We start from the raw sequence: 17,240 nt of genomic DNA on the forward strand, positions 1-17,240 counted from the left end.
ACTGAATTCCCGAAAAGAAGAACTAACAGTTAACGTTACTCGGAATACAGATGAGTTTCCGAGATTAGCACAATGTATAGCCTAGCTGCTAGTCAATATCCACTGAGTGGACTGACAACGTTAATATTAACTTTTTAACTCTGACTCTGAATGTTTTCTCCCTCAATATTAAACAAATATTTTCAAAGAAGGAAAATGACTCGTCCTGAGGAGGAGCAGGGACAGCCTGGACCAGAGGAGCTGCTGAGCGGTAAAACAGAGTAGATAATAAGGCTAGTAATTTATCGATGTAAAGATACAGGTGAGACTGACAGCACAAAGAGATGTAGTAGGGCAGATGGGCAGTGTTCTGCCCGATGCTGGGCAACGGGCTCCCTCTGGTGGTGGCTTGTGAAATGACACTTGTATTTATATTGGCAGCGTCTCCGTGTCTAGTGTTAGTTCCAATGTTACAAGCTAATGAAAGGACATGGTGTTCTCAGCTCTGCCTACTTTCATGCCCCCAGCGAAACTTATAGCTGTGAGTAACTGTTGCAAACTCTTTGTGTGAATGTTGTAGATACTTACCTGTAAAACAGTGTAATGATGTCTCAAAGGAATGTCTAGCCAGGATTAGTTCGTTTGGTACATGCTAATCTAGCTAACGGTGTCTGGCCGTTGTTATGCTAATTACTTAGCGCGGTTCCGTATGACTACTTTGCACGTCTTTGTAATGCATTGTTTGTTAATGTTTGCAAACGCCTGTTAGGCTAATGAAGACAATTACTTACCTGAATCATTCCTGTGAAAGGAAGTCATTTTATTTAGTTATGGTATCAGTGTAGATGTTCATGAAAAGGTGTGAATGCTAATGTTGAAACACTTGAACAGTGGGTGAAACATGTATTTTGTATCAGTTTTACAGAATTCTACAACTACAAGTAAACACTCCAAATGAAACAACAGCTTGTGGTGTGGATCTGTTCACTTTCTGCTGCTGAGTCCCATTCAAACATGTGATGAGAGCAGATCAGTAAAAAGCTATCCAAGGGGCGCCCTGGTGGCTCACCGAGTAGGGCGCGTACCATTTGGCTCAGGCCTTCCCGCAGCGACCCGGGTTCGAATCCGACCCATGGTCCTTTGCTGCATGTCCTCCCCTCGCTCTCTCCCATACCTTCCTGTCTCTCTCACTATATATCTCAAATAATGCAAAAAAATAAATCTTTAAAAAGCTATCCAACGCCAGGGTCAACCACAAGGAGAGCACAGCTCTACACACCAGTTCAGAGTTACAGCCAGCTGTAAGAGGTAACCTGCATCAAGCACAACATGGATTGATGAACATCTTGAAATCAGACCAGAATGCCGCACGCACTCAGAGAAATCAACAGTAAGCTCAAGAAGATCATCAGTAAGCGCTGCAGCCACCAAAGCACACACCAGAGCCGCAGCAGCTGAATACAACTTCAGCCACTTACCTCGTAGCAGCCCAGCTGCGCATAGCCTCTTAGCTCCCTTGCCACCATCAACCAATATCCCAGACATCAGGGGAAACCCACAAAGGGAACAGTATGACATGCACAGGTACAAGAGCCTTACAGACTCTATTCCCAGCCTCCAGAGGCACAGTCACACCCCACGTCTATGCCCATTCATTACCCTCCCAACAAATCAGACACAGCTGACTTAGCAAGGTACTTACTGCGTCGCGAGATGGTGAGCTCTGGTCTCCTCCAGTTTGACGACCAGCCAGAGAATGACTGGGCCTGGAAGGCATCGTTCGTCAGTGCTACCAGTGACTTAGCCTTAACAGCAAGGGAAGAGCTCGACCTGATGATTAAATGGCTTGGACCTGAGTCACCCGAACAGGCAAAACGCATCAGATCACTGCATGTTCACAACCCAGCCGCTGGCGTTAGCTTCATGTGGCAGAGACTTGAGGAGTGCTTCGGAGCGCCTGAAGTCATAGAAAGAGCACTCATCAAGACAATAGAGGGCTTTCCAAAAAACACAAATTGAGAGAGTTAGGAGACTTCTAGAAACAGAGGCGGCTAAAAGCGGCGGCTATCTTCCCAGCCTCTCCTATATAGATACAGCGCGAGGAGTTAACCCCATAGCAGAAAAACTACCTCACAGCTTGCAGGAAAAATGGATAGGACAAGGCTCCAAGTACAAAAGGGGCTATCAAGTAGCATATCCTCCATTCTCCCTGTTTGCCAGATTCGTCTGTGAACAAGCCAAAATGCAAAACAACCCCAGTTTCAATGTGCTATGCAGCAGTGGAGTTAATTCAGAGAGCTTTACGTCAGAGAGCTTTAAGTCAGAGAGACCTGTGAAGCACAATTACAAGTCATCTGTATCCGTATGAAAGACAGACATAGAAACTGATTCAGAGACCAACTCTGCTCCCTTCTCGAAGAGAACGGTAACCGACCCAGACAAAGAATGTCCTTTACATAACAAACCACACCCTCTCAGGAAGTGTCGGACATTTAGGAACAAACCGCTAGAAGAGCGCAAATCCTATCTTAAAGACAAGAACATCTGTTTCAGATGCTGTGCCTCAACAGTACACTGTGCCAAAGACTGTGAGAGACCTGTATGTTGCTATGAATGTGAGAGCAGCAGACCGGGCCGGCTCCATTGAAAACTGCAGACTTCACATCCCATGCAGACCACGGCGGGAAGAGGAGTGGAAGCATGGGGAGCTCAACACCTGAAGTCACTTCAAAATGCACAGAGATATGTGGTGAGTCAATGTCCCCCAGATCATGCTCCAAGATATGCTTAGCTAAGGTGTATCCTACCGGTCACAGAGAAGAGGCAGTCAAAACATACATAGTACTGGACGATCAAAGTAACAAGTCGTTAGCAAGGACAGAGTTCTTCCACCTCTTTGACATCAATGTCAGTTCTACTCCATACACCTTGAAGACCTGTTCAGGCATCATGGAGACCGCAGAGAGAAGAACACAGAACTACATTGTGGAATCTTTGGATGGCAAGACATGCCTTCCCCTCCCAACGTTGATTGAATGCGACGTGATACCTGACGACCGGGCAGAGATCCCCTCCCCAGAAATCGTGCAGCATTATCCTCACCTCAAACCTCTGATGAACCAGATACCGACACCCGATCCAAACTCGGAAGGGACATCTTGCAACTCCACAAGGTCAGAGAACAGCGTAACGGTCCTTACAACACACCTTATGCACAACGTCTAGATCTAGGATGGGTTGTTGTTGGAGAGGTAGGCTTAAACGGAGCTCACAGGTCTACAGCAGTGAATGTGCACAAAACCAACATGCTGAAAAACGGTTGCCCATCATATCTCAAGCCCTGCCCCAGTCAAATCCACATCAAAGAAAGCTACAATGGCGTCACATGTCAAAGTCCACAGAGCTGGATAAGAAATGCTGACCCGGCTGATGAACGACCTCAGGAGTAAGGTGTTTGAACAAACTTGTGATGACGACAAGCAAGCCTCATCCATTGACGACAGAGGCTTCCTTGAAATTATGGACCGAGAAGTCTACAAAGACGAAACAAACCGATGGGTGGCGCCTCTACCCTTCCGTCAGCCAAGACATCGCCTCCCCGACAATCGAAGACAAGCAGAGAGACGTCTCTCATCACTAAGACACACCTTGGAGAGAAAGCCAGCAATGAAAGAACAGTTCCTTGCATTTATGCAAAAGGTGTCCGACAATGACCAGGCCGAACAAGCACCACCTCTGCAGAAGGAACAGGAGCATTGATATTTACCAATATTCGGTGTCTACCACCCTCAGAAGCCAAACCAGATACGAGTCATTTTCGACTCTAGTGCAAAGCACGAAGGCATTTCACTCAATGATGTTCTTCTGAGCGGACCAGACCTTAACAACTCGCTGCTGGGCGTTCTGTTACGCTTTCGTAAAGAGCCAATCGCAGTCACAGCTGACGTCCAGCAAATGTTCTACTGTTTCACTGTACAAGTAGACCACCATGACTATTTGAGGTTCCTGTGGTATCAAGACAACGACTTCTCCAAAGAACTCATGGAGTTCAGGATGAAGGTGCACGTGTTTGGCAATAGCCCCTCCCCTGCGGTAGCTATTTATAGCTTGAGAAAAGCTGCACAAGAAGGTGAGAATGAGTTCGGCACAGACGCCAAGCAGTTTGTTCTCAGGAACTTCTACTTGGATGATGGGCTTACCTCAGTCTCCAGCGACAATGAAGTAGTAGACCTGGAAAGAACAAAGAAAATGTTAGAATAGTCACACATCAAGTTGCACAAAATCGCTTCGAACAGCAACACTGTCATGAAAGCATTTTCTCCTGAAGAATGGGCCAAAGACCTTAAGGCCACTGCAGCGAAGCCTAGGGCTCACCTGGAACCTAGAAAAGGACAGCTTCACGTTCTGTGTGTTCCCTGAGGAGAAGCCGTTCACCAGGAGAGGCATTCTTTCTACAGTGAACAGCCTGTATGATCCGTTAGGGTTTGCAGCACCTGTAACATCACAAGGCAGGGCCTTTGTTAGGGAACTCTGTGAGGAGAAAATCGAGTGGGATACTCCCATTTCACAAGAGAAGGAGGTTGAGTGGAGAACTTGGAAGGATTCGCTGAAACTCTGTGTTTTCTCAGATGCATCCAATATGGCCATAGCAGCAGTAGCCTACATGCGTGCTGTTGATGCACAAGGTCAGTGTCACATAGGTTTCATCATGGGAAAGTCCAGGCTAGCTCCCAAACCGGCTCACACAATCCCCCGTCTAGAACTCTGTGCAGCGGTGTTAGCAGTAGAGATGGCTGATGTAACTGTGGAAGAAACAGACGTTGAGTTTTAAGCAACAAAGTAGACAGCAAGATCGTGTTGGGATACATCCACAACACAACCCGGAGATTTCATGTTTACGTCTCCAACAGGGTTGGACGCATCAGAAAGTCCACAGACCCAGAGCAGTGGCACTTCGTCAGTACTGAGCATAACCCAGCAGACCATGGATCCAGACCTGTACCTGTGGCAAAACTGAAGCACACCAATTGGTTTTTGGGTCCAGCCTTTCTCACAGACACTGAGAACACAGAGGAGACACAGGTCAAGACCTATGATCTCGTGGACCCAAACAGAGACACAGAAATAAGACCAGTATAATATAAATAAGACATTCGCAACTGAAACTACAAAAGCCCAGCTGGGTTCACACAGGTTCAAAAGATTCTCTAGCTGGAAGTCCCTCACGCGAGCCATAGCAATGCTCATTCGCACAGCCAAGACCTTCTCCAAGTCTGCAGACAAAGATGACACCAATGTCAATCTGCAAACGTATGCAACAAGAGGTCTTCGGGGAAGAGATAAAGCATCTCAAGAGAGGTGAAGAAATTCCAAGGTGCAGTCCACTCAGGAAGCTGAATCCCCTTCTCGACAAAGACTCCTTAGTTAGAGTTGGAGGTCGCATGTCAGTGGCTGACATAACTTGGGATGAAAAACACCCAATCATCATTCCCAAAAATCACCACATCTCTACCCTACTAGTGAAACATTATCACGAAGATGTTGCTCATCAAGGACATCACCTCACGGAAGGTGCAGTACACTCAGCAGGCTTGTGGATTCTCGGATGCAAGAAAGCCATTTCCAGTGTTGTCCAAGTGCATAACCTGCCGAAAAATTCAAGGGAAGTTAACTGAACAGAAAATGTCAGACTTGCCATCAGACAGACTCACCCCAGGGCCACCATTCACCCAAATAGGCCTGGATGTCATGTGATGAGAGCAGATCAGGCAGAAAAGCAGATTTCTCTGTAAAAGGGGTCTCATTTCTATTCTTCACCTTGTAGACAAAAGCAAGCAACAAACAGAATAGTGTAGCACTGTTTATATTTGAAGTTATGTTATCTTTGACACAAAGCACTTTAGATATATACAGGTTAGTTATTTGTTTGACAAATGGAACTATTTAAAATGGAGTACATTAGGTAATTTTTCAACCATCCGTGGACTATTTTCGGTGCTACAGAACTACTTTCCTGAGATCGCAAACGTGTTTACAGCCGGCTTATTAAGTTGTTTGAGAAAAAAGTCGGCTGGCCCGGTGCATCATGATGATGAAATATGCTGCCAAGAGCAACGGCATGGCTCTTTGACGTGTTTTTAATCGTTTTTTTTATACAATGGAGTTCTATGGCTGCTGGGACACGGCTTCATTGGGCACCGGCTACATGGACGAGATTTGCTGGCAAAACAAAATCATTGCTGATTTTGTCATATTCATAGGATTTGTTGATGGTAAGCAATGCATTAAAAAATACCAGCCCTATCCTTTAACAATGGAGTAAAGATTAACACAACCAACTATCCTACATGTACGGAAGAGGATTAGGGCCACGTGAAAAATTTATTTGAGTTCTGAGTTTAAAGTCAGAATTCTGAGAATAAAGTCAGAATTCTGACTTTAAACTCAGAATCCTGACTTTATTCTCAGAATGTCCTGACAAACTGAATGAATGATGACGTGGCGTATGAATTTGGCCGAGTGCCAGGATACTGTGCATTGGTATAGGATTTTGTAGGACCTTCATTTGGATGGTGAGCAATTCAAGGCTAATTTCAGGCTTTCAGGCGACATGCGGTGCGCTTGTAGCGTTCCAAAAAGGTGAGATATTTTTATCTCAGGACACCATGGTCGCACCTGAAAAAAAAGACGCCTCGCAACGCATGCGCACCGCAACCGCTTGAAAATAATGGATTTGCGCAAACAACGCTGCATGTGAACCATCAATTTTAATGGGGGGGACAATTTTGCCTAGCCTGGTAAGACCATCCTGATCACGTGACCTCAAACAGAATGTGAGGTCACGTGATCAGGATGGTCTTACCAGGCTAAATTTTGCCTACTTTGAACATTGGGGGGACGTTCCCCCCCTCCAATTACACCTATGAAAATTCACACCAAAATAACATCAAATGATGTTAAAAGAAAAAGCTGTGTATCAATAGGAGAGTGTATCATCAGTGAGAGAGTATTCCTGAGCTATAGTAATATACATTAATTTTCACTTGGACAATCACCAGGCAATGTTATTTTTCATAATTTACTAACTTCAGGAATGTTGCCCGAACAGTTTTGATGGATAAGGTGAGTATGTAGCCTTTAATCTACAAGAAAGACAATTCCAATAATCATTGTGATAAACTCCAGTCTGCAGCAGCCCGCATGCAATCAATCAATAATAACCAATAAAAGATGTATAACCTATTAGATTATGGAAGTGAAATTACTTCTCTGTTTGGTCAATATACACTGTAACACAATTTTACATCAAATTTCCTATGGAGCAGTCAAGTTTTTTTGCACTGAGTCACCCCATAAACATCATGTCTTCCTTTCCTACTGGAATATATAAATAACAATCTTTCCAAAGAGCCTGGAAAGATTTTAATATATATATAAAAAAAGGTCTTCTTGTGCTCATGCAATGAATCATGGGAGAAGGTAGGAAAGGGTTGTTACTTTCTGGTCAAGCCTGACATAAATTTCATGTAAATATAAATAACGAATAATAATTGTCACCATTAATACAATGGGTAATAATACATCTAACAGACAACGCAATACATCTTTTTTTGAAAAAAAGTCAAAGTTTATTTGTCATATACTTGTGAACATGAGCAGCTCCCTCCCAAAGCGGAGATGACAAACCTGAAGCTGTTCCACAGATAAATGGGAGAGATGGTAAGTTGACTGTGAAGTGAACACACCCAGGGGAGATTCTTGGACCATGGGAATAGCATATTCTTAAACTGAGGGGTGTTCACCATTAAAAAAACAACAAGATAATCAACTGTTACTTTGTGGAGGGTCTGTGTGGATTAGCACCTTGTGTAGAGGAGAGGTATCGGGACGTGGCTCACATGGAGCAAGCTCAGGGACAGGTGAATAAAAGGCAAGTGTTTCACATTAGTCATTGCTACACAGCCTACTTCAAACAAAAATAAAAAACACACCTTATAGCAGACCCCAAAACACCTTTGTCCCCATAACGCTGTGTTCATTAATGCTGAATAACATTATCTAATAATTCAATAAATAATTTGATAAAACAAACAAAAAAGTATTCATTTTTTTAAGTCAAAGCCGCTGTTTTGAACTTTGTCTGCCTCTATGATCTGAAGTAAACCCTATCCACAGCTTGCCACAAATACACAGCAACCATGGGCATTCAATGATATTTCACTCTTGATGCTCAGCCTCAGTGTATCGTACTTGCTCAGGTAGGTCAGTGTATCTTAATCTTTTTCTTTTTGTATGTCTTTAGTCCACTGCATCTCCCCATTGCACAGACAGCCCGGTTGCCAGTTACACCACAGTGTAAGGCCTTATTGGTACTGTCAGTCTGTAACAGTCGCAAAGTCACTGGGTGGCGCTCCTTGTCTTTACTGAGACTGAGTTACAGCAACAGGTTGAGTATGACTCCCAGTCTATCTCCCGACGAGTAGCTTGTCTCTTCCGTAATGATTTGGTACGTGTTAAACTATATCAATCTACATGTATGTTGAGAGATTATAGTGCCGTACAGACCAGGTATTGTATGGTTGAATAAAGTGGTAGTGTGAAATCCCAATACTGACGTCGTCTGGCTCTGTCATGCTATCCAGGAGCAGCATACTTCCCTAAAGCTAATGTAAGCTAAGACACGACCAAGCGCGTTACAAGTCACTGTTAGGATTAAATGTTTTGGCCCTCAAACTTAAATGTACAACTAGTTTACAAGCCTTTTATACCCATTGCATTAACATTTTTTTTTCTTTTTTGTGAATCTGAAATGCACTGAGAGAAAAATGGCTACAAAACCATACACATGACTGCCTGTGCAGTAAATCAAGACAAGTTCAACGTGTGTAGAGTAGACTGAACTGTCCGAGTCCAGCCGAACACAATACTAATGTGAATTCTTGAAATGAGAGGTGTACTGTAATATTCAGACTTTTCCCACTGGACCTAGCCTATAATCCTTATGGAAATTAACTATAGACAACTTGAAGGATACTATCCAAATATCACAAATGCTATAGGAATAGACTATTACTGTATACGACTATTTAACAGTTAAGAAAATGCCATGAAATATAAGGTCACTAAAAATTCACTATTGATCATATCACACATACACTATAAATTCTTATAGGAATATTATAATTATAGCCTACAGTACGATATGAAAATACAATAAGGTCATAAACACACTCTTGAGTACCACACACACACACACACACACACACAGTATTAAGTCCCTATAGCAGAGGTTCTCAACGTGGGGTCCGGGGACCACTAGGGATCCTTGAGGGGGTTCCAGGGGGTCCCCAGCAAATTGATGAATTGTTAAACTTCACCATTATTTCATTTACAAGAAGTTAACACAATTAGAGTATGTAGAAGAATGACTGTTTTGATCATAGTTTCACTGTTATCTCTCTACCTACAATACAGATAGTCATAGGATTCTGGACAAAATCATATGTGACAATAAAAATATTTTCAGATCTCATCAAATGGGGGTCCGTGGCTTTAATATGGACTAAATTAGGGGTCCTTGATATGAAAAAGGTTGAGAATCACTGCCCTATAGGAATATTCTAGTAATATCGTAGTGATTTTTCGCAAGGGGAGATGATGCCCCTTGAGGAGGAGACAGAGTATATGCTTATTTCCCCCAGTATTTCTTCATATTAGATGATGCCGGGCTGTTTTGCTCCTCCTCCCCCTCCGTCAGTCACACCTTGCCTCTCTGGTCCTCCAACGTTTCATACCTTCTTGTCGCTCCCAAACCCTCGTTGTCTGCCTGTGAACTCTCACCCCGCTGGTTGGGAAATGTCATACAGAGGCCCGTGCAGCAGTAGGGGGGCGTAATAGGAGGGGGGTAAAAAATAACAACATTTTACTGCTCTCACTACATCTTTTATTTGCGTCTCTCCTGTGCAAGTGCCATATGCCACTATCATCAGCAGCAGCCGCCGCCGATAATTATTTGCAGTCTCAGTGCTTATTTCGCAGTAGGGCTAATAACAATCCGTGCCAAACATGTGAGTAGCAAATCATCGCTGTCGTTCTCCAGTTACCCGTTAACTGCTATGTGTTCACGCTATTGTATCCTCAAAACCAAGGGGAGGGAAGCGGTCAGTGGATTGTGTCGATGTGCATTTTAGTGTCAGTATTGTGGTTTCATTGTAGCATGGCTGTGATAAAGTCTGCGTGCTGCAAATTGATTGAGCAAATAAAGCGCTGTCGGCTTCCTCTGGGTTTCTGCGTCGGCTTGGCTAATTGAGCAAAAAAAGGCTGTTGTTTTCTGTTTTAAATAGCCCAGATGGGGCAGAAGCCCATGCAATTATTGGCCCGTGATGTATGACAAGTGTGTGACTGTGTAATGTAGCCTAGCGCTTAGCCTGCTCGCTGTGATTCAAGGTAGCTCTCATTGGTTGACTCCAGCCTGGCATCTTCAGTCAGATCTATAGGCCCAGGTTAGACAACACTGCGGCGTGGTGGCTCGAAAAATGTTTGTATAGCCGGTGTAAAGATAACACATAGCCCAAATTGAGCAGAAATCACGCAAAGACAGTTGATGCAGATGTGAGCAACAGAAACCAGGAATTATTGTTGCCTGTCGCCTGTTCAGTACAACATTTTGTTTCATGCTCAGATCACAGATTTGTCACATTTTGTTGTGTGTTTGACATATTCACGTGTTTATGACTCCACACCTAAAGATGTCCAGCTGTCCTATATGGTCTATAAGTGTGTGGTACTCAGTAGTGACTTTATAGTAACCTCATTGTACTTTATGGTAGTGTTTTGAATCTATGGTATGGCTATAATATTCCCATAATATTCCTATAGGGATGTGTAGTTTTGCTGGGATATGTATATGTTTGGGATATTTGTGTTTGTGCATATAGGATATTTTATAATATTAACAACCAGGGACTAGATCAAAAGCAGGGGCACCAGTGGTAAATTAAATGTCCAAGTAAACAGGGAATCATAATTTAAAAATGAGGGAGATGTTACTTTGCAGGTTATCCAATAAGGCTGTTGAGTCATAATCAGGCTATAGGTAGTTTGTAAGGCCTTTGAGAGATACTAGCAGTTCACTTAAAGCATTTTTTGTTATTAATTTGGATTAAAAAAAATAGAGAGGGCTAGAGTAGTACCCTCATAGAGAACTCCATTAAAGTCCTCCTTAGTCCTGGTAAAATGAACACGATCAATATTTGCTCCATACTTCGGCTGCAGATGAGGTTTACCTGATGACAGTTGCTGTGTGTAAATCTGAATGGCCCTCACTGTTTCAGGAGGGAGAAAATCATGCTGCTCTTGAAGATGTCAGTCCAACCAACCGGCTCGCTTGTTACAATGATGCCCAGTATAGGATCCTGGGATTGAGACGTGAATCCCTTTACACTGATGGCCTGGACTGAGTAAGAACACAGTTTGTGTGTGTGTGTGTGTGTGTGTGTTTTTGTGCTGTTTTGTTTGTGTTGGATATACAGTGTGACATTCCTGATGTGAAGGACCATGACTGATGAAGTTTGCTTTATCCGTGGTAGGTTTCAGCTGGCCTGCTGAAGCTATGGGGAGCTGTTGGAGCTGTCTGTACAGAGATCCCATCCGAGACAACCATCTCACCAAATTTAAGGTTAATCCCAACATTACTGTCGTTAAGATACATTTCTTTATTTCTGCCTTGTATCATTTCTCTTGCCAGTAAAGTGAACATGTTAACACGTGGATTTTACCAAGTTACAGCCCAGAAAACAGCGCATCAGCACATCAGTTGTATAACAGCACAACTTGTTGTAGTATTTGATCCCGGGAATTATTTTGTTGTAATACACTCCTGTCTTTTACAGTGTATCCCAGCGACTGATAGTGATGATCCATCCTCTTTAGTTTGGCTCATGTTCTGTGTGTTTTTCCCCCCTCTTGCCAGGTCACCAATGTGGACGATGAGGGCAATGAGCTGGGCTCTGGGACCATGGAGCTCACACAGACAGAGCTCATCCTTCACACACGCAAGAGGGACGCCATCCGGTGGCCATATCTCTGCCTGCGACGCTACGGCTACGACTCCAACCTCTTCTCTTTTGAGAGTGGGCGCCGCTGTCAGACTGGGCAGGGTGAGTAACCTGTTGGCCTGCCCTAAACCTGTCTCCTGCTGTGGTGCCTCAGCTACATGCACACTGCCAGAGAGCTTTGATGTTGTTGTTTTTATTTTACTATGTTGGTGTTGTTAACTAATATTATAGGTTTGCTTCTGACCATGCATTGTGATTGGACGAGAGGCATCCCATGTGTGCTTATTCATAGTATTCCCATGATGTCACATGCATTTCCTACCAATATGGTGCTTTACCATATACACAGCTCATTGACTATGGCCAGAGGTAGGGACTCGAGTCACATGACTTGGACTCGAGTCAGACTCAAGTCTCAATTTTAATTGCTTGAGACTTGATGCATGAAGAGAAGACTTGAGGCTTGATTTGATTTGGGTTCTGGTGACTTGGGACTTGACTTTGACTTGTACTTTGATGACTTGAAAAGGTTTCTAAAGTCTTGACAAAAGATCTTGTGTTTGTGGAAATGACTTAGATTGAAAGTGATGAGATTTGTTCCACCAGACGACTGAATTTAAATTCTGTTTTCTGAATTTGTATGGAATGATTGAATTTATTTGCTGACTTGGGACTCGAGCGAAGTTGATTTGGCTGTCATTTGATTATAATCACCTGTTATTTTCCCACCAAGATGGCCGTGTGGTGATGTAACAGAATTCTATGAATAACCGCAGTATACACTATATACTATACACAACTTGCACCTTAGCTTATAACTCAAATGGCATTATTGATTAGCAATGGGGGACTAATTTTTTGTACAACATTAAGACTAATTGTTTGTTATAACATTAGTAAATCAAAGACCAAGTTTGTATCTTTATTTAATGTTTGATACTACTGTAAAAATAAAAGTGGTATAAACACAATAACATACTCAAGGTTATAGTATATTGTGGTTATTGGCACCAGTGTGCTGCGGCCGTGGTTCCTGTAGTTATCAGTTTCTTATAAGATGGATAGTTCTCGTCCTCAGCTGTGATTGGCTGAACCATGGAAGCTGTTTGTAAAATACCAGATAAAGATACACCTGTGACCGTATCACAGGTGCGTTGGCGACAGTGTTGTCTAGCTGCTGTTCAAGAACTAGGCAGAAAAATAACATTTACTTATTGATTAAAATATAAAAGATTTCTTCAGCATTTGTGTTCTTTTATATCATGGGTTATCAATGTTTTATAAAAGCAATAAGCCATCCATATTTCCAACATTCCATCCAACAGTAAACCATCAAAACAAACCATGAAGTTGTTGCCTGGTCCCTGTTTAGCACAGTGCTTCAGCGGCTCCAAACCTGTAACTGTACCTTACACAGCCACAGAGCTGTGATGTTTACATTGTGGTGTTGCTGACTAACACTAACCCATTCATGGTGTTAATTTGCTCTTTTGGCTCTAGGGATCTTTGCATTCAAGTGTTCGCGGGCGGAGGAGATCTTCAACCTGCTCCAGGAGCTGATGCAGTGCAACAGCATCAACGTAGTGGAAGAGTCGATGATGATGAGTCGCAGTGGTCACACACCAGAGATGGACATGCCTCGCACACCGCAGACTCCCAACAGTGAGTCACTTACACACACACACACACACACACACACACACACACACACACACACACACACACACACACACACACACACACACACACACACACACACACAAACACACACACACACACACACACACCGGGAAATAGTAACAGCCCTGCTAACTGTATATTTGACACTAATTATAGAACTTGCACGCAGCAATACAGCAATACATTCTTAGTAGATTTTATATGTAAACTACTGATAAACATGTGTTAAACTGGGCCGGAGGACATCATCAGCTGGAGCTGCAGCCATAGGTGCCTTTTCCAAAGAGCAAATGGGGTCCTCCCTGCCACCGCACTTTTTACTCTGTGGGGGCAAGACTGTCTTTTTTTCCCCCACGCATTTGTGTCATTGACAGTTACGATTTTTGGCCTCAATAAATGTGAATATACTCCAGCAAACAACACAAAGATTATATTTAAAAAGTCATTGGAAATGTTTTGTTACTCAAACAAGCAGACAATAAAACAAATGACACCCCCGCTGATAATATTAATGGTATGACCACGCACATGCAGCCTACCTAGTGCGGTACTTGGAAATATGAAAGGAGTCGGTTGTCAGAACGAAGATGAAAAGAACTGAAATATTCAGCTTCATGTAGCAAAATGTTTGTATGGTACACCAATTTAAGGTCTTGCCAACCAGATCTTGTTTTTTTTCAAACAAAACGTTGGACACAATAGACAGCCTTGATGTCAGTTAACGTGCCACTGTAACTAGCTGGGCAATATTAGAGCTGGATTTGACAGCTGCCTCATCCCCATACTGACAGGTAGCACTGCTCATTCTTTGGTACACCTATCCTCCTGTAAACTGGGTGGTGCTGGTTTTTGTGTTGCTGTTGTGATTACAAAACTTACTTTGGTTTGGGTAACACTCTTTTTAGTGGCCAGCGTACTCTTGTTGACAGTGCTAGGTACAATTACCAGGTAATTGTCAACATAATGGAAACACCACATTTATTGTGCTACAGTTATTTCAAAACACAATTATTCAGGATTTTTTGTCTGAGTTCTGTGCAAAGTACTACCACTTATCCCGTACTGTGCCACACTGACTCCAGCCTACACTCTAAAATCCCACTAAGTCCCATTAAGATGTATTGATGTGGCCTGATCTCAGCTTTGTTAGCAAAAAAGACTGAATTCAAACTCAAATGAATCAAAGGGGGTGAATACTTATGCAAACTCTCAAATTCTCTGTTAATACTAATACTCATATTACACAAGATGTTGAACAATATTGAGGTGTGAGTGAATTTTATTCACTAGCCAGAGACCATGGTCATTATCAACTCAAGTATTTTTCAATCAAGCCAGTTAACACATAAACTAAGACTGTATGGACTGCATTACAGCTGAAAGAGTGCATTGAAACAAAAGCGTGCATTGAAAACAAGAGTGTATACGCCTTGAAATGATGCACTGAACTTGGCTATAACCACACTGAACTCTTTCAGAGCAAAGATGCTGTATATTGAAACTTTGGGATATGAATGATAAACACATTGTGACTTATAATTATTCTGTTTACTCTGATTAAGGTTTAATGGTTTCACTTCCAAGAGAGACCATTAAAGTCTTGATATATGCTATTTATAAAACTGCTGCCACTGTACGGCACGCGCCTGCCAACCCTGGTGAATCAGGGCCACCCCACATCACAAATCCCAACTGCACGCCTGCTGATGAATAACCATTTGTCTGTGTCTCTATATCGTCACATCAATGTGCTTACAGCTCCAGCATTCCCCGTCCAGGGTTTTCCTAACGGATACCCCGGTTATCCAATCAGAGGTGAATCCTCCCAACCCTCTCTTGCTGATGATCACGGCCACAGCCTCATGGGCTTGGAAGACCAGGTAAGGAAGACACATCAGTTCACCCATGCCGTTCACTGTGTCAGTACTAGTTCATAGTGATCAGTTCTACACTTCCACCTTTTATTTTGTTTGTCCCAACAGGCCCACACCTATGTAAATACTGTTAGTATGGAGGGGGATCTCTCTATGCGTCACTGTGTGCACTCCCTACCTGAGGTGCGTCCCAGCTCTTTTCCTGAAACAGCGCGGGGAGCCATGCCTGTTGGGGGTCAAGGAAACACGCAGTCCAACTTACGCTGCTGTCCCCTGGAGGAACACAAAGATCCTCAGGTGTTCTTACAGCCGTCCTCGCAGGAGGTCAAGTTCATGCTGGGCCCCACTCCGGCACAACGCCATCTACTAGAGCGGGAGAGAGAAAGGGAGAGACATGGGCACAATCCTCATAACCTTCAGCCTGTAGAGGGTGCAACAGGCTCTGAGACGGAAGGAGATGAGCCCTCTATGCACATGTGCAACTCTCACTCCTATCACCATTTCCATCACCTCATGCACCGGCATCCAGGCCACGAGCACCAGGAGGCTTGCCAGAGTAGCCAGCTCACCTACGAGAACATCAACGGCCTGAGGAGCGGCCGAAAGCAGAGGCTAAGTCCCAGCAGCGTATCCCAGTCCGTGGGTTCGAGCAGCAGCAGCAGCACCGGGGACAGTCACACCCACTCCCTCCTCCACCCGCACGCCCACGGCCCGTCATCCTTACCCCCGCAGGGCTACCCCTGTGAGAGGGGTATGGGCGGAGGTCACCGTCGGACAGCTCTGCTCAACTATGAGAACCTGCCCTCTCTGCCTCCCGTGTGGGAGTATAGCGCTCTGCAGCGGGACGAAGAGCAGGAGGAGGAAGATGACGAGCAGGACGAAGAGGAGTACGAGGAAGAGGAGGAAGACTTCGACGAGTACGAGTTCTCGGAAGGTCCTGGGACGCCCAACGGTTACCACCAGGATGGCCGGGGTATCCACAGAGATGCCCTGCAGAACTATGTCAACACAGAGCAGGTCCAGCCGCCCCGGCTTCGACACGCCTGCCCCCCGCACCCCCAGCCATGTCAGTCAGACAGAGGGGGGCGAATATTTAGCTTTGATTTCCGCAGACGATCGGGGGCAGGGGTTGGAGGTTGTGAGCATGGCCATATGCCTCCGTCGCGGCAGCTGAATTACATCCAGGTGGACTTAGAGGGAGAACCTCCCTGCCAAGCCCTCAGCAGTGGGGGTGCCCAGACCCAGCCACAGCACCAGCGCCTACCACCCCAAAAATGTGGCCAGCAGGCACCCCGGCGCAGTGAATTCTACGCAGTCATTGACCTAAAGAAGACAGCTGCCATGTCCAACCTGCAGAAAGCTCTGCCCAGGGATGATGGGACTTCCAGAAAGACTCGCCACAACAGCACAGACCTGCCTCTGTAAAAGGTGTTAAGGTGAAGAGGAAAGATGAAGACAGCAAATAAGGAGGTAAATGGAAGGATACAAGTGAGGATGAAGAGCTTGTTTGGACAGGCTTATCCTTATCTTAGCACACTGGACCCTTCACTGTCATCCATTCATTCGACTGTCGGGCTGACTAATACAGTACAGGTACCTAATTAGAAACTTACTGAAACGTATCTGTGCATATAAAAGGAATTGAGGAAGC

General features: G+C 44.2%; 1 protein-coding gene across 1 annotated transcript; it reads left to right on the forward strand.

Annotated features, from left to right (window-relative positions):
- The first annotated feature begins 9,945 nt into the window (after positions 1-9,945).
- frs3 (fibroblast growth factor receptor substrate 3) lies at positions 9,946-17,014 on the forward strand. Its single transcript, XM_071526985.1, has 7 exons — positions 9,946-10,046; positions 11,313-11,438; positions 11,568-11,656; positions 11,951-12,137; positions 13,536-13,697; positions 15,474-15,595; positions 15,698-17,014. The coding sequence occupies exons 3-7, from the start codon at positions 11,591-11,593 to the stop codon at positions 17,012-17,014; spliced, it is 1,854 nt and encodes a 617-aa protein (XP_071383086.1). The 5' UTR covers positions 9,946-10,046; positions 11,313-11,438; positions 11,568-11,590.
- Positions 17,015-17,240: the final 226 nt, after the last annotated feature.

The sequence above is a fragment of the Centroberyx affinis genome, unplaced genomic scaffold, assembly GCF_046629955.1.
Source record: "Centroberyx affinis isolate AG114_WGS23_722 - 3 ecotype Tasmania unplaced genomic scaffold, CSIRO-AGI_Caff_v1 ptg001484l_1, whole genome shotgun sequence".
Classification (NCBI taxonomy): Eukaryota; Metazoa; Chordata; class Actinopteri; order Beryciformes; family Berycidae; genus Centroberyx; species Centroberyx affinis.